Source organism: Centroberyx gerrardi, chromosome 24, assembly GCF_048128805.1.
Source record: "Centroberyx gerrardi isolate f3 chromosome 24, fCenGer3.hap1.cur.20231027, whole genome shotgun sequence".
Lineage (NCBI taxonomy): Eukaryota > Metazoa > Chordata > Actinopteri > Beryciformes > Berycidae > Centroberyx > Centroberyx gerrardi.
Window position 1 is genome coordinate 15,486,113 of NC_136020.1, and position 22,543 is coordinate 15,508,655.

General features: G+C 43.6%; 1 protein-coding gene across 2 annotated transcripts in view; it reads left to right on the plus strand.

Moving 5' to 3' along the window:
• Nucleotides 1–82: 82 nt before the first annotated feature.
• The window catches only part of ahcyl2b (adenosylhomocysteinase like 2b), a 54,011-nt gene continuing 31,550 nt past the window's right edge, over nt 83–22,543 (plus strand). For both annotated transcript variants that reach the window (XM_071924449.2, XM_071924448.2), the window contains exon 1: nt 83–444. In XM_071924449.2, the coding sequence (XP_071780550.1) occupies nt 112–444 (333 nt within the window). In that variant the 5' untranslated portion in view covers nt 83–111. The remainder of the gene's footprint in view (nt 445–22,543) is intronic.

Below are 22,543 nucleotides of genomic sequence, written 5' to 3' on the forward strand. Positions count from 1 at the left end.
GATACTATTAGAACTACAAAGACCACAATGCACTGGTCATCGTCGGTCCACCACTCACATCCGCTTGACTCGTTATCTGTGTTGGAAAAAGGACTTTGTGAAACTGCAGCGATGTCAGTCCAGGTTGTGGCAGCGAAAATGGCCGAGGTCGAACTCAAAGACGTCCCCAGCAAAGACTTACCGGCTGAATCCCCGGTGACACCGACCGCGGAGGGCAAGCACCTCGCCAAAAACGACCCGCATGAGGCCGGTTCCTCTGCCGCTGCGTCCCCTACAGCGGAGCCCTCCGTGAAAGCCGGGGAGCCGAGCCCGGGCTTGCTCACCCCGAACCCCATGAAGATGCCGCAGGCGTCGGCTATGAAGCGGCCGGACCCGCAGCAAAACGGCGGGGAGGCTTTTGTCAACCGTGACGGTACCGTTGCCGAAGCACCGCGGATGAAAAAGGTGAGGGGGACAACTATTTTCTGGTATTTAACTAGTGTTTTTTCACATGTCCTGGATCACCACTACTACCACCACACACCGCAATGGAAGCTCGTTGGGAAAGCTGGCATTGTGTGACGATGCTAACAGGCTAGCTGGTCCTAAAGCTGATTCAGCTGTGTAAGTTAAAAGCCGTTAATAACGGTTCTCGGTGTAACTAATGCTGTAAGTATAAGGGATGTAATTGAGGGTAAACACACCTAAAACTCAGTTTGCCAACCTTTTTTTAGGCTGACATAAATCTTCAGGACACGAACGCATTGTGGTCATCATAGTAAGAAGTATCAAACTGACATAAGTTGGGTGAGGATTGGGTCTTTTAAGGCAAAAGGCTTGAGTTGATGCTTCTCTGAAACTATAACTGTTTTCATTGTGTGTTTGTGGTTGTTTGCCGTATGATTATCTCTGACTTCTAAATATACAGTTTTAATTCTACACTAAAACATGAAATGCTGTCAAATTAAGCACAACGTGAGCAGTCTCTTGTACTAAAATGTTGAAAGCTTACTGCCTGAGATAACTTAACTGTTAACCTCAATTGGAGTGAAATCGTTGATTTCAATGCGTTTTATAAGAGCATTGTGAATGTTGGGGTTACTTTGACCAGAGTAGCAGAGCTGTCATCAACAGAGAAAATGGACAATTTAATCATTTTTAGTCTTAAGACATTTTACACTCTACTGCAGCACAGTGCCAAAAGTTGTCTGCAGTTGTTTTCATTAGTTTATCTCACTTTTGACTTGGCAAACATTAATATGGTAAAGGGAAGCATTAGAATGTCTGGTATGTGTACATATGTGTCAGACTGCTACACCTTACTGCATGGGCTAGGCAGGTCAAATGACCTTTCCTTGTCACTTGACCTCAATGTAGTATTTAGATTATTTTTAGTTTACTGTGCTTAAAATACACTCCACAAAAGTGTGATAAAAAGTGTAATAAACCTAGTCTGACTGATACAGGTGTGACCCAAGGTGTGATCTAACCTCAGACATAACAGCAGTCAGTAATCTGTGACCTTGTGACATTGTTGTCACCTAGTTTTCCCAAGCCTGATTTAGCCTGTCCTCCGACCAGGACAGGTACTTAAGTAAAGGGAGTTTCTATCCTTATGGCTTACCTCAGAGGCTTCATACTTATTTAGCCTGGCCAGTCCTTGGCAAGTGAAGCCCCAAAACTGCTTGGCTGTGCATCTTATCTTTGCGGCATCTCGGAAAGTCCTGATCAGGACAGAGGCGGATAATAAGGACAAGGTTCAAGGAAAGAACTACTTTTGATAAGGGATCCTTTGAGGAGGCTGTCGGCACTATGCTTTGAATCATAGTTATTGTAAACAATTGAGTGATTTATAGCCTGTGATTACTGTAGTATAGTTTGTCAATGGTAGTCAGATTCAGGAATTAATTTTAGATATGTGTGTGGTGTGATTCACCGTATCGTGATTCATTGACTTCCCCGAGGCACATTTTCTTAACTAGCCTAATACATTTGAAATGGCTTTAACTGTGTGTGTGTGAGTGTGTGTGTGTGTGTGTGTGTGTGTGTGTGTTGGCCTCTTTCACCCCGCCTGCAGTATTAATGCGAAATACTGGTTTGGTGTGTTTTCACTATGAAGCATTGGGATGGAAAACCAATGGGTTTAGCCCACAGAAAGTGTTGGACACAAGTCTGATCACCCACCCCTGAATATAGAAGACTTTTAATACCAATTAGCCAATTGTCACCCTTAAAGAAAGGGAAAATAGTGACAGAACCAGCCCGGTGGGACGCCCTCATCATCCACACCCACAGACAATGATCCTATCCTGTTAGACGGCCCCTGAGGGGAACCCCAGCAGTAGGCCCATAGGGGCAGAGCTGATAGGACAGTGTGAGGATGGACTGCGACCCGGCAGCAGCACAGACCAGATGGCTGTCCATGCCTCTGATGGTCACAGCTAGCAGGCGTATGGAAGTCAGCCAGCAGTCAGGACCACCGGCTGCACAGGACGAACTGCATCACAGGAGCACAGCAGACCCAAACCTGCCCGACGGCAACAGCCACATCTGGATTATTGAGGAGACCAAGTTCGCATACAAGACCACGGTACATGCTGTATATCCATTTCGGCATAAAAGAGATCAATATCTTCTAAAATATAGAGGAAGTAGTCTGTAAACGTGTAAATGTTTTGTCAACTACAAATTTAAGTTACAGACTGTCCCTTTAAGTAGTGTCAAAGTTTTACTTTTGTACTATTAATCACTTTCTAAGAGTAGGTGTCACTTTTGTTAGGCTATCCACGATCTGAGCTGGCTCCCTGTGTACCAGAATAGAATGCAAATGTTCTATTTGAATGGGACCCGTTTTCCTCACTCTTGTTTATTTCTAATCGGGACAGTGATCATTATATGATGCTTTCATGCTTTCATCAGTGCATTTTATTAATGATGACAATGATGTATTGGATATGCTTTCATTAGTGCATTTTATTGATGATGACAATGATGTATTGGATATGCTTTCATTAGTGCATTTTTATTAATGATGACAATGATATATTCAGTGTACTCTATGTTAACCAAAGCTTGTGAAGTCCATTTTGATTTGATTTACAAGGGATCATTTTAAAGTAACGGGAAACTGCACTATATAGGGATCATTGTAATCAAATAGGGGTCATCTCTGCATTTTTAGGGTCAACGTTTCTTTTTCGTATATTGCAGAGAAACCGGTAAGTCTGAGTAATGGATAATGTCACACAATAAAACCCTAGCTGTACATTGGACCAGAAATCCATCCATTATACTAATTTGAATACTCTGTGTTGTCTCTGCATTTGCCTGATCAACCAGTTTAGCGTATATCCACTGGGACAGAAGCTTGCCTCCAGCCTATTTATAGAACACAATGCACTGTGGGTCTTATGGCACGTTGCATTATGTATATAAGTCCGTGGCCTGGCCTTCTACATCTGCTGAATTCTGCTTGCCCAGTGCAGTAAAGGGCAAGTGAAGCAGCAGAGCTGATGATGTGACTATGCAGACAGGCAGGCAGGAAGCACTGATGGCTGGCTGGCTGGCTGACTGGCTAGCTTTTAATCCATGCCTTTATCATGTCACCACATGAGGAGATTAAAAGGCCAGCTCTCCACTGTAGGTGGACCCAGATGTAAGCTTTTTGACTGGGTGATGAGTTTCGATGTAACTCCTGGGGCTTGGCACGGATACCTCCAGCCTCTGGGAAGTCCGGGTGATTCCTCCAGCTGAGCAGAGAGGGGGATTAGCAAAGGGCCCTGCAGGCCTAGTTAGGCCGGAGCGTAGCCACTGTTTGTGGCTGAGTGCTCAGGCTGTGTGGTGAGACTCGTTTTAGTGTCAGACTGGGGCACTGAGTGGCCACCTGCCTTGTTGGCTGTGCTGACGACGGCTTCTTTCAAGTGGATAATTTAGCTCTGGGGCACGCTGAGCCGTTACGACACTCTTCTCCCAACCCATCATGTTGCTTACTTAAACAATTGTTCTCCATTGACCTATGACATTTGGCAATGATTAAACCTGTTAACAGGTTTTAGGAAAACGTACATGGTGACATTTTGGTAAAACTCCACAGAATGGGGTGTTCGTGAGATCACCCCTCCCTGATATAATGTTATGTCACTCACTAAGCTGGTATTCCTGGTAGTGCTTGCTGGTTAACAGGCTTACAGTGGCTGCCTGTCTTGGGCATAGCTGTGTGTGGAAGAAGAGGTTCTAAAGCAGCTAAAGCAGTTTCTCCACTCTTTCTAACAGTACACGCACACCAAGTGTGACCACTTTTGATTTGCGTTGCTTCACTCTGTCAAAAGTCATCACTTGTGGCTGTTTCACTGGGTGTATTCTAGGGTCAAGCATCCAACCAAACTCTGTTTTTTGTTTATGGAGACATATTTTGTATCATTTTATCACTTCATTCATTTCTTTTTGCCCAAATATAATCCATAAGTATATGTATGGAAATTGTGCTTTACTCTAAACGGCTAGCTAGCTAAGTGACTACAGCGATTTGAACATGATGGGGTAGTTAGGCTAGCAAGCGAACATTAGTCTACTTATTGAGCTTATTGGAGCGAAAGTTAGCAGCTGAAGTACTTTAGGCTTCCTCCGTTAATGTTACACACCAGGAAGACCATGATTGGTTTCCCATTGTCTCATTTCTGTGACATGTTTGTCTGAGGTGGAAAGGTCGCTCTGCCGCTCACCTCTCTGCTCCGTGGCTTGTCACCGCTGTCATCTTCATTCGCGGTCATTGAGCATTCCTCTGCCCTTGACTTTCCTTGGAAAGAAGGAGGAGCGTGGCACTCGCCTTCCTCTGCATCCTTTCATTCATGAGTCACCTCGGAGATTGAGCTGGTCTGTGTGTGTGTTTGTGTGTGTGTGTGTGTGTATACACACAGTGGTAATCACATACAGTTCCCCAGGGGATCCTGTCTCCTCTCATCGGAGTCAGAATGGAGCAAGCCTTAATGACGCCAGTGTCTCAACAGCCTTCGCCCATCTCTCCATCCCCTCCTCTTACTGTCCATCCATCATCCATCCATTCCTCTCCTCTCCTCCCCTCCCTTCCTCCCCATCCATCCATCAGCAGACCTAGAAGGGCCTGTCTCTACGTTCTATTTTTTCCTCGCTACTCACAAAGATAGAAACTTTAATATTTGTTTGACGTCCCATTCTTGTCTCCTATTTCTCCCTTTCTGCATTTTAACTAGGCAACATGGATTTCCCAATAGTAACTCTTAGTTTGACTTATGTTACAAATTGCTCCATGATAGCAAGTGAAATACTCTCCTCTGGATTCTTCCCAGGATTAATCAGAGTATCATTCAATAGAGTCAATAGCACCTGAGCACTGTCTGAAGTGATCAATGGGGGGGAAGAAACCTGTTGCTATTTGCATTCAGACCTTAGCCCAGGTCACTGTGGATTTCCTTCATACCTGTCTTTTCTGTCATGTCACGATTTCAATTTGCGTGAATCAAGTTAGATCTGCGCTTGCTTTCTTCATAAACTTGTGTAGTGTAGTGTGACCATGACCCTAAAGATCAAGTCAAGGATCTCTGGATCTCTAAGCCTGTTTTGTTTCCTTGTGTGTTTTTATGAAGAGATTACTCAGCCCACAACCCATAGCCGTTTCACCGCATGAGACAGATGAAAGTGCCTTCCAAGGCAAGCAAACACACACTCGCACATGCACACATCCCTGGCTGTGTGCGCTGACAGGGGGAATGTGGCACCATGGTGTGAAGTTTGTGGCTCACGAGGAATGCCCTGAGAGAGAGCAAGGGAGCGAGAGAGAAAGTGGGGATTGGCTCCAACTCCAATCGTCCCTCAACCTTTCTCCTCTGTTTTTTTGGTGGATGTTGTGCTCAGAGGGGAAAATGTCCCGCTCAGCTAAGGTTGTCCTAATCCAGTCCCTTAACCTTTAGACCCTAACTTTTGGAGATCACAGAGGATTTTGGCGAAAGCTTTGCAGCCACCATGCCATATCTCCACTTTGCTGCAGGACAAACCGACACTAGGATTTCCGCCAATCCTCTCAAATCTCCAAAAATTGTAGGTTTGTTGGAGGAATCTAAAGATTAAAGGGTTGAAAAATGTTTTTTTAAGTCATTACTACAGACCTAAAACATAAATGTAAAAATTGTTCCACACATTTGAGCTAGTTGACGTATGCTCAATTGGACTAGCAAATAGTTGTAAAACAATTGCTCCTCAAATATAATGCTGTTTTATTTTAAATATCTCCTCAAATAAAACATTTTAATTACATTGTTTGCCACTTTTAGCTCAATAGACTAATGACTAGCCTATTTTCCAGAGCAGGGCCAGTGCATTTATTTGAAACTACCACCCAGCTCACAGAGCATCCTTCTTTGCAATAAGAGGCAAGCAATCTTTTTAGGAGGAAATTGAGTGACATGCGTGTGCCTTTAAGCCCGTGCTGATCCTGTAGTAGAAACCAGACTGTTGCACACTGTTCAGTGTGCTGACAAGAGTTTCACATTGGTTATTGAGTCATCAGGGAAGACGGCAAGTGGGTTTGAACATTGTCAGAGGTCACTGGCAGGGCCACCAGGGAACAGAGAGAATGAGTGAGAGACCAAGCCTCAGGAAGAGTGAAGAGGACAAAAGAGACGGAGAGAGGGAGGTTGTAGGTTAGCCTTGATAAACAACCGGAGGAGCGCCTGGCCAGACCAGAGCAGGCCAGCTGAGGAAACCCAACCGTGAAGCTGTCACGCTTGGCTGAGGCTTCAAGAAGAGCCCCAGTTTCGCGTGCATGTGATACACTAGATATTAATACTGCATGCTTGGTTAGTGCAGTATGGAGAAATTGGGGCGGATGGAGTTTCTACATATTTGTGTGAGTGCATATATACAGATTTACAGGCAGTAGGACGGGCGTAATGAGTAGGGAGACTATCCTTCACCCATAAAGCCGAGGTTCAACCCCCCTGACAGATTTCAGTCGTGATGAGCGTCAAATTGGTGGGAATGCTGTTGTAAGATTTGGAACTTTTTGCGTCCCATCATTTTAGAGTTTTTCCAATTCCAGGAAAACTTACCAATCTCACTTTTTACTATCTTATGCTTAGTAGGCCACTTTCTCCACCTGTTCTCCTATAGCAGCACTGTTGATCTACCTGGGGATTCATACTAGTCTCATGGGGTCCTCTGGGCTAGGTAGGTAGTGCACATCAGTTTTTCCGCAGGTGTTTTCGGTTGCGGGGGAGTAGGATTCATTTCTGGCCATTTGAGCAGTTCTCAGCAGTTCCTAGTTTCAGTTTTAATACCTGTTAGTAATATGATAACTTATAGATCGCTGTAGGGACATTTTCTTTTCGCTTTCCCCCCTCCACAGAAAGGTCAGAGGTCAAGATCGGCTACAGAACAGCACCCAGGAAGCTGGTAGGGATTAAGTGTCTTGCTCAAGGACACTTCAGCAGGGCAGATGTTTGCCGATACATTGGCTTGAACTCCTGAAGTCCTGCGCTTGAGGGGCACTGCCAGACTTATTTGGATATCATAATATATAGAATAATTGCACGGTGAGCAACAAGGCAAGTTGAGTATTTGTCTTTACATTTTTGTAGCATTGGGGGGAAATTTTCAAGCAGTGGGTGGGCAACACTGATGTAAGAATGTCGAGGAAACGCATGTAAACATGATGGGAAAGGAATGGAGAGCTGTTAATCTGGACTTGTTTTTATTTGAAGAGGAAAAAATGCGCTACTATGTAACCCCACCAGACAGAAGAACAAAAAATGTGTCCCAAAATAACTTCTCATAGGAACACAGTGGTGCTGTTGTGTAATTTGGCATTTCTTAGCTGCCTGTTACACTCATGGATGAGAGTGTATATTTGGCAAGCTTTGCCCTCAGTGCACTCGCGTTCTAGATGAGGGTTATCACTGTGTTTTTAATGGCTTCTGAATACCCACCCCCCTCCCCCCATCTATCTTATCTTTCTGTTGTGCTCTCACTCCCTCCTCTTCCTCAATTTATTATGTCGCTCCACTTTTAGCTTTGCTCCATCTCCTCTCTCTCTCTGTCTCTTCTGGTTCTGTTCACCTCATCTCACCCCTCTCTACAATACTCAGTGTTCTTGGTACAGTGGATCGGCAGGCTGCCTGAAATTGACCCAAACAAGCAAACCAACTGACCACGTGCTTGTGCTCGTTTGTGAGTCACAACCCCCAACACACCACTTCCTCTTTTTTTTATTAATTTTTTTTTTTAGTCCCTTTCTAGCTTTGTCACAGTCTCATTGTGTTCCGGTGAGGTGCTAGCACTCTCCCTCTGTCTTCTTGCAGTGTAAATCACAGCACCCCGTAGACATTTTGCACCAGTTAGTTTCTCCCACCCGCTGTCTGCCAGATAATGATGTCTTTATCAGTGCCCAGATGGGTTGTTCTAGCAGCTATTCTGCAGTTAGACTCTGGACCAAGGTAGCTTCAAATGCAAGGACCGGCTGGTATCTAGATGTTATCGAATCACTCTCACCTGCAAAAGAGTGATTAAGAAGCACCTCGAGCAAAACTTGTCATAAACACAATGGAGTGGAGGAAGTTTTAACTTGCCGTGGCATTAGGGAGAGTTACCGAGCTATATCTTGTGCTATCAATGCGTGTGAGCACACATGAACACACACACACACACACACGCACACACCAAACATGTAGGTTGGAGTGCCATTGAATGAGCTCAGGTAAGTTAAGTCAATATCAAGCAAAACTATTATATTAACTTCAATAAATTCAGCTGGAATTAGCCCATGTTCAAATGTTAGTGCAATTTCCTAAATGTCAGTGCAATTTGGTCTTTGGCCAGCAGCTCTTGTAATGATCATATTAGGCCTTTCGTGACATTTCCAAACAATAGTTAATTAAGGTTACCTTGAAATTTGCAGGGTTGTGTAACTGCTCTGTGGTATTAAAAAAGTTAAAAACCACTGTTCTAGACCTGTCAGCTCCTGAGTGTGATTTATGTCAGCTTTTGCGACTCGACTTCTGCTTCGATTCTTCTTTTCTACTGCCAGTACGGCTTCTGAGTATAAAATGTAAAGTATTGGCCACTACAGAGTACCAATCAGATCCATATACTTTACTAAACGATATAGACTTGGACCATTAGTTTAGAGTCAGTGGGCAAAATGGTTTTAGATATAGGCCTGATCCATTTTTTCCCCCTTTAGAGATCTCTAACATCCCTCCTGAGGCAGAAAATCAAGTTGCTTTTGTCCTGATTTCTGGCATGTCCCTCTTGGTATTGGGTTTTAGTGTATATATGCTTCCCTGCTCCTGAGTATCCCACCCACGTATATCTGCATCTGTGACTCCACACACACACTGTACTTGAAACTCCTTTCCACGTATATCTGCATCTGTGACTCCACACACACTGTACTTGAAACTCCTTTCCTGCTTTGTCATCGCAGCTTGCTATCACTGAGCAAGCACGGCTCATTAGGTTACACATCGTCATTCCATCAATAGGCTTTTTAGACGCCTCGGGTTCTTAGAACGGTGAAATGAGCAGAATGCAGGGAACCGGAGAGCGATCATTTTTCCTGGAACCTGTGTGTTCTCGTGAAACCAGCATAGTGTGAAATTTTAAACCACTGGGTTTAGCTAGTGTTGAACAAGTGAGTGAGCAGCACCACCCCAGCTGCTGTGTGTGTGTGTGTGTGTGTGTGTGTGTGGTGTGTCTATCCACTGGCCCACAGTGCTGAGTGAGTGTACATCAGGATCAGTAGACAGTACCAGTCATTAACACTGGACTCGCTTTGCCGCATGACGAGGAATGCAGCTCATACTCTGTGGCACCGCATGCGAACAAAGGGCCGACATTGTGTTCAAAAAGTGCTGCCTCACAAAAGGCCCCTCTCATGTCCCCCACCCACATCCATCTGTCTGCCCTGCTTCCTATTAGTTAGCCCTATCCAGCAACCCCTGGCAGACAAAGACACCGGCTGTAACAGGTAATCCAGCGGCCTTGGAAGAGACCATTCTCTCAGTGCAGGGGGAGAGGGCTGGAGCCTCTGTCTTCATCAAGCTTTTCTGGAGCTGAGAACCAACACAGGGAATGCAGTATCCCAACAACAGTGCCCTACCATCATGTTACATACAAGCCAAGCATGACCCCTTCGCTTTGTGTTGCTTCGCTCTGTCAAAACTCGTTGTTTGTGAGCGTTTCATTTGATATGTTCTGGCGTCAAGCTTTCGAGCAAATTTTCGTTTGTTTAACATTATTTATTTATGTAACCATATTCTGTTTTTTATCAATACTTATACGATATAATCATCTGTGGAAAACAATCTTTGAAATCATGTTTTGCTCTAGAGAGGTAGCTAGCTATGTGGCTACAGCTATTTGGATGTGATGGTGTAAGTAGGCTAGCAAGCTAACATTACTTGTTTAGCCTACCACAGCTAAACTTAGCAGCTGAAATATTTAAGATACTTCAGGTAACGTTATTCACCAGGACGACCAATAACTTCTTCCATGCAATATTCTGTTTGCTTAGCCTATAAGCTGAAAGAGATGGGTCATATAATTCAAGAAATCACGACACAGCTGTAATAATTCTCTATATTAGCACGCATTCAAAGACAAAATGGAACTAGGAAAATATATATTTAATAACCGGGAGAATTTGAGAACTGGATTTCTGCCCGAATGTGATCTGTTCTTGTGCTGCGACCATCATGTTCATTTGCATAATACTTTTTCAACTTATTGCATCACAAGCCTGGTTTGCATTGCCACCTATCCCATCATGCCGTGCGCATTCACTCACTCGCTCTTTATAGACAGTGAATGGAAGCAAGCTGTTCGCCTTGTGTGTGGTGTGCAACTACCATGAGTTTAAGAAGCTTTGTCCTACACCACTGACTTAATGTTCCCCTTCTCAGCCTTGGCTTTTATTGGCAGCATCTGTCTGGGTGCTAATACTCTATATCTTCCAGTTGTAGCTTGCTAGTTTTTAACTGTGAAATCCCAGACGTTGACTAGTTTTTGTTCATCAGCGTACACAGTGATCTAGAGCTTTTGTCAAGGGGATTTAAAAAAGCTACATCCAGGCCAACAACGCATACACTGATGTGACATCTTTTTCTCCCCTCTCCTAATGGATCTAATGGAGAATCGCTTCACACTCCTAATTAAACATAGATCATTGAACACATAATGGTTTAATCTAAAAAAGGACTAGCACCACCCCCGTCTATGTGCCTTTTGTATAATTATACCTTCCCCAGGGAGCGAAAAGGCTATTTTTGGCAATGCTGGCCAGGGAAAAACACAAACACACAGTTCCACAATCCAAAAATGGACCTCTTTTTGACTCTTTTGTTGCTGTTAAATAATCTTAGGTCCTAATATTGTTTTCTCTTTTGTCGTCTTATGGAGGGATTCAGGGTTTCATTCAGCTTAATGACTGACATTAACAGTCCGCTTTTTTTTTTCAATTCAGTGTAAGGATTTATCGACTCTTCAGAGCTTGAGTGGTAGAAAAGCATCCATGTTGTGATGCAGATGGATGAATGGATGGATAGACAGATGGGTGAATGAATGGATGCATAGATACTGCTGCTGACTATGATTAAACTACACACAAGCCACAGTATTGTCCTTCTATCACTGGATCAAATACCATGGGTTATGAGAGTGTGTGTGTGGCCTTTATAGGGTCTGTGTCATAGTTCATGTTGATGTTTTCTTCCAAGTTTAAAGACAGTAGCCTATAGAAAGCAATAGATTTCTATGATCTGATCGATAGTGATGGTGATTGCTATGCTGTCAGTCTGAATGAAGGTCATTTGATCAGAATGATTGAATTCTCTCCCCGAGCCTCGGGGCTCCCAACTGTGCCCTTGTTTGGTTTATACAGGAAAGAGGACCCTGCTGCACAACTGTAGTGTCTGTGTGTGTGTGTATGTGTGTGTGAGGGATTGAGATAAAGACACTGTTGTTCACTGCTCAGTAATAGGTAGGCTAGTTGAGGATAATAAGTAGCTAGTGGGATTCTCAGTTGTAATTTGGGAAAACCATCTAGATGGCCACACTGGGTTGGAAAAATGTGTAAAATGTGTAATAAAATATTTAAATAGTCTGATTTGCCAGTTGTATGTTTCACTGAGAGTGTACAATTGAACATTTCAGTTACTAAAAGGTGTTTGCACTTACAAGAAAATTCTAAGTCCAATGAAAGCTTTAGCTTGTCCTTGAAGGACATGAGAAGCCTGCAGTCTTGGCTCTCTCCCTCCATTCCAGCAGGAGATTAGAGAGGAGAGGCATGTAAAGGAGAGAAAAGTAAATCACGGAAAAAAAAGTTAAAGAAAGCCCTGAGTGTGTGTTGGCTGTACTCTTCTCCCTCTCTGTTAAGAAGCAGGTATAGGGTTTAATCCTTCACTAAGCCCCGTCATTCATTGCCTGTTCTCCAGGATCGCTGTCCCTGGGTTTTACAGTGACAGTCAGGCCGTACCAAAAGCCCATGGACTGCGGTCAGCGCTCACTGTAGATAGCCCTACATACATCCCATGGTTTTATAGCGGCAGTGTGGGCATTCTGGGCTGCAGGGTGTCCCAGATGCCGAATAGGGCAGCAAGATATTGACAAAAAATCGAAATTGCGATCATTTGACAGAATATTGCAATAGCAATTTAAACTGTGATTCATACGGTCACAAGTTTTTCTTGTCATAAATTTCAAGAAAAGTGATTTTGATGTCAGTGTGCAGGATTTACTGAGTTTGAGTATGATGAAAGGTTTTGATTCATGGACCAAAGATTCCCTGAAATCCTGTTTGGACGCTCCTCTCTCTTGAGCAATTAACTGCAGCCTCTGCGATTTGGAAATTGCATAAATTGATATTGCAATTTCAAAAACAAAATTTTTGGATTAATTGTTCAGCTCTATTGCTGAAAGGTCATAGGTTTGATAGCCAGTGTGTGAAGCAGCAGCTACTTGTGCTTTTTGCCCTGCTTTTCTGCATGTGCATCTGTAAGTTCTTTGACATTGTCTAGGCTGAGGCGGGATGTAGGGTCGAGGGTGAAAGAGCGCAGGTTGACTGCTTCTGGTGCTGCTGGTGGCAAGGCTGCACTATAGTGGAGCGCTGTGTTGGCATCAAGCCTCTGGGGTTATATACTGTATGTGTGCCTATAATGTGTGTGGGCACGTGTTAGGCTGCTGGTGTGGGCTCAGTAGCTGTCAAGTATATGCATGCTAATGGCTGTGCGTGAGCGCGCTTGACTCGTGACTGTGTGTGTGTGTGTGTCATTATTTAAAGTCCGAGCACTTGTCTGTGTATATAAATCAGCAGGACGATTCTTACATCACAGCCACCCTCAGGGCAGCGTGCTGCACTCTGACACACACACACACAGCACCTCACGCAAGCCGCTTCCTTCTTCCTCTTTGGCTGCTATTGGTCAAAGCCCTCGGAAACCCTCTACTATTGGATGAGAGGTGGGTAGCTGAGCTGCCATTGGAGCTGCCACCTTCCTTCCTTCCTTTTTTAGGATTCTCTGCAGCAGCATTTTTTGTTCTCACGCTCTAATGCTCTTTCTCTCTCTCTGTTCAGACAGACGTAGACCTGCTGTACCCTCTTGTCTCTCATTTCTGCTTTGTTGAATAAAAACACTTTGTCCTATGGTTTGCCTCAGCCTTATACATTCATCTAAGCAAGTGGTGGGACATGGCGCCGCATTGACTTTACTATGGAAACAGCCTGTCAAGGTCATAACAGCAGGCTCCCATTTATCTCCCACCGCCACTCATAGATTTGGTCATGCAGTAAAATATACACAAAGGCTACAGGCAACATCGAGAGCCATGCATCAACGATCTGTACATGCATGTGTGAAGGTCCACATGTATGTGTGTATCTTTTGTGTATGTGTTTTTGTTTCTTTTGTGTTGAAATTTGAAATTCAATGTATCATAATACAAAAATGTGACAATACGTATCGTGGGGCATAAAAATGAATCAGGATATTAGCTACATTTTATTCTGCTGTAGTAATCACAAATAAGACGGCTTGCCCATCACAATTTCACAAGCTCACATTTTCACATTTTTAAATTGTTTACATTCTAGCAAGCCAATGCTAGAAAGACTTGTGGCTCAGAAATAAACATAATTCTGCACAGTCATATCATGGTTGTATTGAATCGTGAACCCCATATGGCGTATTGAATCGTATTGTGAGATAAGCATATCGTCCCATCCCTATTATCTGTACATGCTCACTGCTGCGGTGCCGGAGCTTAACAACTGCATTTTACATTTTTTCTAACGGCCAGGCCTCCCTGCCAGAGCTGTTCGCCTCTCTGTGTGTCTGTCCAGCAGTGTTCAGTGTCTGTCTTGTGCCTGGACTTCAGGATTTGCCATTGGTCATACAGTGTTTTCCACAAGCACTGGCTGCCAGCCAGATAGCCGATTACCGACTCCTTTCCAGATGGCTACATTTTAAATGGTAAATTTAGTTTTTGATGCAGGATATTCTCCTTAATCCGATTACCGTGTTGATGTTATGAGCCTTATAGTCACGCATTGGAAAGACCTGTCTTCACACTGTTTCACTTCACATCGTTTCAATGCTGTGCCAGCGCAGGAGAAAGGAGCTCCTGTTGCTGCTGTTGCATCTCATCCAGTCTGACCCTGCCTCTCAATGTGAAAACAAAAACACAACACATGATTCTATGCTCCACACAGCTTGCATGTGTTTGTAGTAATGTGCGTTAGACAGTAACTTGACACTTGACCCTCAAATTGCCAGTGACGTGCAAAATCGCCCAACAATCGGACATGACGTGTATACACATTGTCCCTGTTTGCCAGACTGGACTCGACACACTGTGCTGACAATTGGCAAGGATGATAAATTAATCGATAACTCACGACAGGCTGTGGTAGTATATTGAAATTAGCATCACAGTTGAGGTGCGCTGTCTGCCTAATGCACGGAGAGTCCGCCCTTTGTTGAGGTCTTACATAATATGATATTAACTCATATATTGCATTGAAACTGTATATGAGTTGAATAATCTCAGGAAATGTTTGTCTTCTAAAAAATAGTCCTGATTTGATATAATACAAGACATAGCAATAACTGAAAATGGAATGCATAGGCTACATTTATAGTCTACACTTTAGTGATCATAGTTGTAAAGTATCAAAACTAAAATCAAAAACTACCAAAACTTGAAAGTAAGCCATGCAGTTTTTGAATGTGTTATTGAAGAAGTTAAGACATGCATTTTTAACAGAATCAAGGTCTCAGAGTGCATGTAAAGATGCCAAAATAGAGCTTTTTTGTCAAAAAACAAAACAAAAAACGATTCACCAGGCGAGCATGACACTGCTTCTTTGGCTGGCTACTCAAAGTCCTTGTGGAAAACACTGGTCATAGAACATGTTGCGTACGGTTAAGCCCTGAAACCAGCCCAATGGTTACACAAACAAGAAATCAAAACGTTGTTGCTCTTGTGTCACATTGGAGCCAACTGTAATCCAGTGGCAGCATGGCCTAGGGGTCGGACAGACCGTCCCATACCCGTAACAAGTTCGATCCCCACAACAGCCAGTGTGTCCATCAACAGCGGGGTATTCTGTCAAAGTGCCCTTGAGCAAGACCCCTACCTGCTCAGCCATTGTAACGTCAGCTAAATATCTTCAATATACAGATGTAGCCTAATGTAAATGCTCTGTATTTGACCCTGTGTTTTGACCTCACTGTGGAGGGAGACGAGCAAGAAGATGGATTTCAAAGGAGTATCACAAAAAACAGAAAAACTAGGGTCTGTTTTTTCTTGAGGGTTTTACAGCACAGCCTATACTTTTTCATCGGTTGGTATCTCTGTCCTGTGAGTTGAATTGGAGGGCACCGTATCCCAGGCTATCTGGGATAATGTTTGATCCAGCATCACTTAGGGAGGGAGGGAGCTAGCGAAAGAGAGAGGGGAGCGGGTAGAAAGAGACGGAAAGAGAAAGAAAGGAAAAAATGGAGGTGGAGCAGCTCAATGAAAAAGGAGGCACCTCTCTGTCTGCTGAGGTTTATTTTGGTTTTTCTTCTACACAAGCACAATGGTAATCCAGGAATAGCACATGAAAGCATTAAAAACATCTCCACAGCTGTTTCATGTGGTTTTTATAGAAGAATGTACGCATTTAAAAAAACAAAACAATAAAATGTGGTCTCTCTCTCCTGCTCTCCTTCCCTCCTCTCCACTCTACATTAAGTTGCATAAGGAGGAGAGTCGTGGCAGTGGGAACGGAGGAAGGAGAGAAGGAAGGAGGGAGGAAGGCAGCAAGGCAAGTGAATGAAATGGAAGCAGAAGAAAGCATGAATGAGTGCATGTCCTCGACGAAGCATTGTGCGTGGGCGATCTGAAAGAACAGACTTCCACTGCTTTCACCACTAGCCTCTCATGTAGGCCTGAATGTCTGGTACACAAAAGGACATCCGCCACTTTAAGAGCCAAGGCCGGTTGTACAGGTAAAATTAGTTGTCATGACGACACGCACATCATGACAGCTCCGTGCGGCAAATGTATTCTTTTTACCGATCTTGTGATTATGGAATGAAACGGTGCTAATACTTATTGGGGCTTATTGAGACATTTTGTTGTGGTTGCCTATTTGAAGGGGTCAAGAAACCCCACCTCACCCCTGAGGACTCCTTTTAAACTACACTATAGTGCCGAGAACGTGTGTGTGTGTGTGTGTTTTTGAGTGCTTGCATATATATGTGAATGCGAGAAGCTCCATTCCAAAATGACACATCAACCATTTGGAAAAACCACATGCTGTGCTCCTACAAAATGACTGACACTGACTGACATGACTGACAACGAACTTCTTTTTGAAACCTAGTAGGTAACTTAAGTCCTAGCTTGACTAAACAATACTTCTTTAACAGACTTCCCCCTCCTTATTTTAGAGATTTTCATAGATAAACTTGATTTTTCCAAATATTGTATTTTGCGTTCATTCTTTTCACTTCTCCCTCAGTGGATTTTGTAGATTTGCAGGCCTGTAATTCTTCCCTCACTTATTCCCAGATTGGGGACAGACTGGCAGACGCACTTTTAGGATTTAGCTTTGAGGATATTTCCAGACATTTGTTAAGCCATTAACAGGACGTGTGCCTCTCCCCTCTCTCTGTACTGAATCTTTTCATCACCGCCATCACTCACTTTTTCAGACATACAGCATACAGACATAGAGCTATTAAAAGCACATCGGCCCTTTGATTTGAGAGTGCTCATCCTTGCACTCAACCCGTCTGATCTTCTCTGCCTGTGTCCTCCATTTATGTAGCTTTGTTTAGTCATCATCAGCCATTATGCTGCTGTTTATCATTGCATAAAAAACTTGGCCTGATACCCAGTCACGCACTTTGAAAAATGGGTGAGGAATTGAGGCCAGCCGCTGACGACGTGTTGGTAAATTTTGGCTGTGGCTGGCAGGTTTGTGTACTGTACCAGCCACTTTGGCAGGTAACTAGCAATCATGTGGTGGTAATTTTCCTTTCTGAAAATCTTGTTGATTGGTATAATAGTGAAAGGGACTGGCAAATGTTTGGATGCACCAGGCACTGTGGTTTGAAAATCTTTCACCTGGGAGTACACACACAGCTACATGATTTCAAAGCTTCACCTCTTTTGGTCCCAAGACGAATTTTTCTTTGCTGTTTTAGGATTTCACTGGGATCCTCAAAATCATTTGCAAGGCTGATAAAATGATTGAGAATCCTGTAGTGCAGCATTTCCCAATCTGTTCCCTCTCAGGACTAGAAATTGGTTGTTTGTCTTGGTGACCACCTTGTACAGAACAGCTTATATTAATACGATTAATGATCTGCATTAATACCAGAAACTTAGTGATATCTGTGTGAGATAACCAGCCCAGCTCAGGTACCAGGATTAGCCTACTTTAATTGCCATATTATATATGCAGCAGCAGGCAGGGTGACCTAGTGGTTAGAGAGACTGTCCTTCGACCGCAGGACCTGATTTGAAACTACTGAAGTGTCCTTGAACAAAACAATGAATCCCTCGCAGCTCGAGGGATGCTGCTCTGTAGATGACCCTGTGCTCTGACCGTTCCCTGGAGAGAAGCAACTGAAAACAGAATTTCCCTATTGGGCTTAAAGTATTGCATTGTTATTCATGTCAGTAGGATTTTTTTTCCCTTTGCATCTCCCTCTGAGACACAAACATGCACGTATTTCACCAGAAGGGCCGGAGAATGGGGACAGACAGTAGGGACGCAACTTGAGCAGATAGGGGTTCACTGCCTTGCTCAAGGACTCTTCTCCAGGTAAATTGTGGGGATCTAAACCGTGACTTGCTGGTTACAGGACAGTCTCTCTAATCATCAGGCCAGCCTTCCACCCCCACTGCTATATTGTATAACGTCTGTCTGGATGGAAAGCGTATCACGAGCCTAACCGAGCTGCTCGGTGCCAATGCAATCATCCCCCTCCTTACTGATACAGACTTTGTGTCTGTCTGGTAATTTGAGATTTCCCGGCTGGTGCTAACTTCCCGGAACGGAGGGAGTAACTCAGGCAGGTGTTGACACAACACTGTAAATGCTGTAGTATCCACTCATGTTTGCAGTCAACAGGATATGACATTCAGTTGGGTCACTGTCATGTTGTCTTTGTTTTCGGTCCAACGCAGCTGACTGAGATTTCAGGCTGTGCCGTTTGGTTTTGCCGTCTGATTCAGCATACAAAGAGGGGTCTCGTATCTTTTCCAACACATTAACACCATGCGATGAATTGAAATTGAAAACCAATTTCATTATGCAATAGAGTAAATTGTTTTCTCGTTATCATTTATACACGCCATCTGCTGTTCTAAATAGAGTTGGACCATGCTGAACTGATGTCCTCCGTAAAAATGTCTATAAATGAGAAAAAGACTTGAAACTTTTGAAGCTCTTCGATACCATTTGTTGCTTTAAAATCAAAAAACGTCTCTTTTAGGAACATCTAGGCTATATATCAGTCCGTCTCTTCTACTGTCTGCTCTGTGGTCATAAGCAACCGTAACTAGAAACATTAGTGTCTGTTAAATTAAAATGAATATTCATACCAAAATCAGAATGATACAGATAGATGTTGCTTTTCAATACCCCAGCTTGGCACACACACCCAGGTGGTGTGTGATGCGTGTTCCCTGGCTGGAGCTCAGGTGCGTTGCCAGCGACAGTAGATGGGTTCCCCCAGAGGGGAGCAGCAGTGAGGGGGGTAAACAGCGAGCCAGACGACGGCCCCGATGGAGAACACTTCCTGCTTTAGTTCCTTATTTCTCTCTCTGGGTCTCTTTGCGAGACCCTCGGGTCAGGTCTCTGCTGGCCTAGCCTAGTTTGCCTCCAGTTTATCTCTCTTCATAGATTTAGATAGACAGAGAGACAGACAGACAGGCTGGCGGAGAGCTGTAGACGGATATCTTTAGGCCGACGACATGAAGTGTTAGGTCAGGTCTCAACTAGCTGGCTAAATTGGTCTTCATAAAAAGATACAGGCAAACACAGATATAATCAGATAGCCAGATATGTTCTACCCAGTAATTCATGTCATAAATCTGCTGGATTGTAATCTGTCTGTCACTCTGTCCTGGGATGGCTGGAGTTTGCTGAACAGGGCGTCTCCAACTTTTTCATGCCAAAACACCCCAGAATTGCTGAGCTTTGGTTGAGGAAGCACCTTTTTATAAGGCATCCCCACAAAGATAAATCCACGGCTAGACAGATGAATCAAATCATACTACTCAAATATAAAATATTCACTGTCTTTCTGGTGACCTGCTGTCCTCTGACAACCTCAGAGCTTATTTTGGGAACCACCGAGCCAAGAACATGAATCTGGAGTAGTGTGCTTCCCCAGGTCCTGTACTCCCTCCTTGATGTAAAATGTTAACGACTTTGAAAATGGACAGTCATAATTAGTTCTGTGCTAAACTAACTCTACGAAAGTGTATCTTTTACTGTGATTTATTGTGCTGTGAATATCAGCAATCACAACTTGCGTCACCTCAAGTGATGGAAGTGTGGTAGCTACAGCACAATGCTCTGAAGTAGAAAAGCAGTGTGTGCGTCATGTTGAACGTCCCAGCTTCCTGCTTGTTCAAACCGGGTTCAATAGAAAAATCCTTACTCACATAAAGAGGAATGCATCAGAACCCACATCTGTAAGCAGAGTTGTCTCATTCAGGGACACGCACACACACACACACACACAGAGTCAGACGTCATTTAGAGTAGGCTTCATTTCACTGTACATGGGTCTCAGTATCTCTGGCACAAACACAAACAAATAGTTTCTCACACCCAGTTTTCTCCCTGTGGACAATAGTTCTTTGGTTCAGCGTTGTGGGGGTGAAGAGGTTATGAATGGCCTGGCCCACACCGGTCTGTGGCAGCTCTTTGAGGAGGGGTAGAAACAGTAGATAACTGTCTAGGAGTTAATGGATGAATGTTTGGCTAGCATTTTGTCAAGTCAGGGCATACATTATGGATGAAGGTGTTGGATTAAACCCGGTAGCCCATGATGGTCGCAGGCTGAGGCGATGAGAAATGAGAGGTTTTTGTGGGAGTGTTTAAAAATGATTTAAAGATGAGAGATGGGACTTACTTGTTCCTGTTCCTTTATTGTCCTCAGTTCACATGAGACTTTCTTCCCTCATTCCTGCTGCACCGGGGAGTAAGTGAGCGTGTCAACAACAACTTTCTCTGGGTGATTCTCTCACCCCTGTGTGCCTCTCTGTCTCTCCCTCAGGGCTTCTCCACTCAGTAAACATGGCAATCTGTGAATGAGCCACGTAGGCACGGTCCCTAGGCTCTAGTCCTGTAGAATATTCATTTATCTTAGTAATATAGGCAGCAGGATGGGAAATGAACACCAGCCACCAGCTATATGCGGGTAAATTTTGGATACGGCTGACAAGTTTGTCTAATTTACAAGCTGCTTTTGTCAAGTAACCAACCATCATCTGGAGGTTGTGTTCTAATATAGGCTAAATGTCATAATTGGCTCTGGTAAAATAGTAAAATTGGCCTGTGAATCCATCTGCCACAGTGGCCTATTTTCATCATGGTGTTTTTTTCTTTTCTGATTGCCATAAGCTACACAGATGGATAGTTGAACAGCATGACTAGGGTTTTCTCTTTGAGATTATATGCCTCATCAGCATAAAAAATAAACTTCTGCAAGCAAGGATGGTGTTTATCTTATTGCGGTGCAAGGTTATCGCACGAAAATTGACTAGGAGTGTTGAAAAGAGCTTCTCATGAGGCTTAAGCTCCCTGTTGATGACACGTTTCCATGTGTGGGGCTGGAGAGAGGACCTCGGTCCCAGCTGACAGCTGAAGAGGCCCGGGGTTGTGTTGCTGCAGTGGCCTCTGCCTCGTCCCACGACCCAGTGTGTTTGGTTAGTATCAGGGTCTGTGCACTGGTCTGGAAACGTATAGAAAATGAATTTTTCCGGTCTTGAATAACTTGGGGGGCATGTAAAAGTATGGGGGGAGGGAGAATTTAAATACTCATACATGGAAATGACTACACATTTTGTATTGTTGTAGACCTGCTGTCATGTCACATTTTTATACGGTTTGTTGTAAAGCACAATCTTCAACTATAGATTGATCTGGCCTAGTTGACAGGCATATTGCCAAGCCACTATCAGAATACATCATCTTGATTATTGACCAAAATCTTCAGATCCAGTGAAGAAATCAGGGTCTTGAAAGAGAATTTTCTAATGAAAAATATGTAGGAACCCTGTAGGGTAGACTGAGGACAGCAAGGCTATATGGATGATAAAGTATGTTTGTACTGTTATCTCCACGTGTCTTTGGCAGACTAGACCAGCTTGTACCCTACAGCTGAGTACACACACATGCAGACACACAGGCTGTGGCGTCATAAAACAGAGCACAGTGTCCTGATGGAGTCTCCATGATTTGCATACGAGATTAAAATATCACTCATACTCATTGGCTGATATAATTCCTTCCTGTTGTACACACACACACACACACACACACACACACACACACACACACACACACTTAGCAGACACAATGTTTATGTGCTAATAAGTGGTGGAAAACAAAACAAAGAAAGAAGAGCGGAAAGAAATACATATTTTTTCAGGTGAGATAATAAACTCCAAGGGTATTGCCTATAAAAACATATTACAAAAAATAAAGAAAGAGGAAAAAATAAGTAAAAACAAATCAAGATGACCAGCAAAGACACTGAACTGGATAACCAAAATGGGAGTGCTAAGTGACTCAGTGAGAGTGCCTCCTCACTGAGAGGAAGAGTGTCTTTCTTGGAGTTTTGCAATCGATGGTTAGATGGTTGGCTGATTTGCTGCTCCATTTAGCATGGGCTAAGATACAATGGGGTTTTTAGGGAGGTGATTTTAAGTTTTGATTAACCATGTAAAACACAATGATAAAATACAGAACTTAGTACGGGATGGATTGCAAATGATCGAGTAGATGAGAGAGAGATGAAAAGCAAAG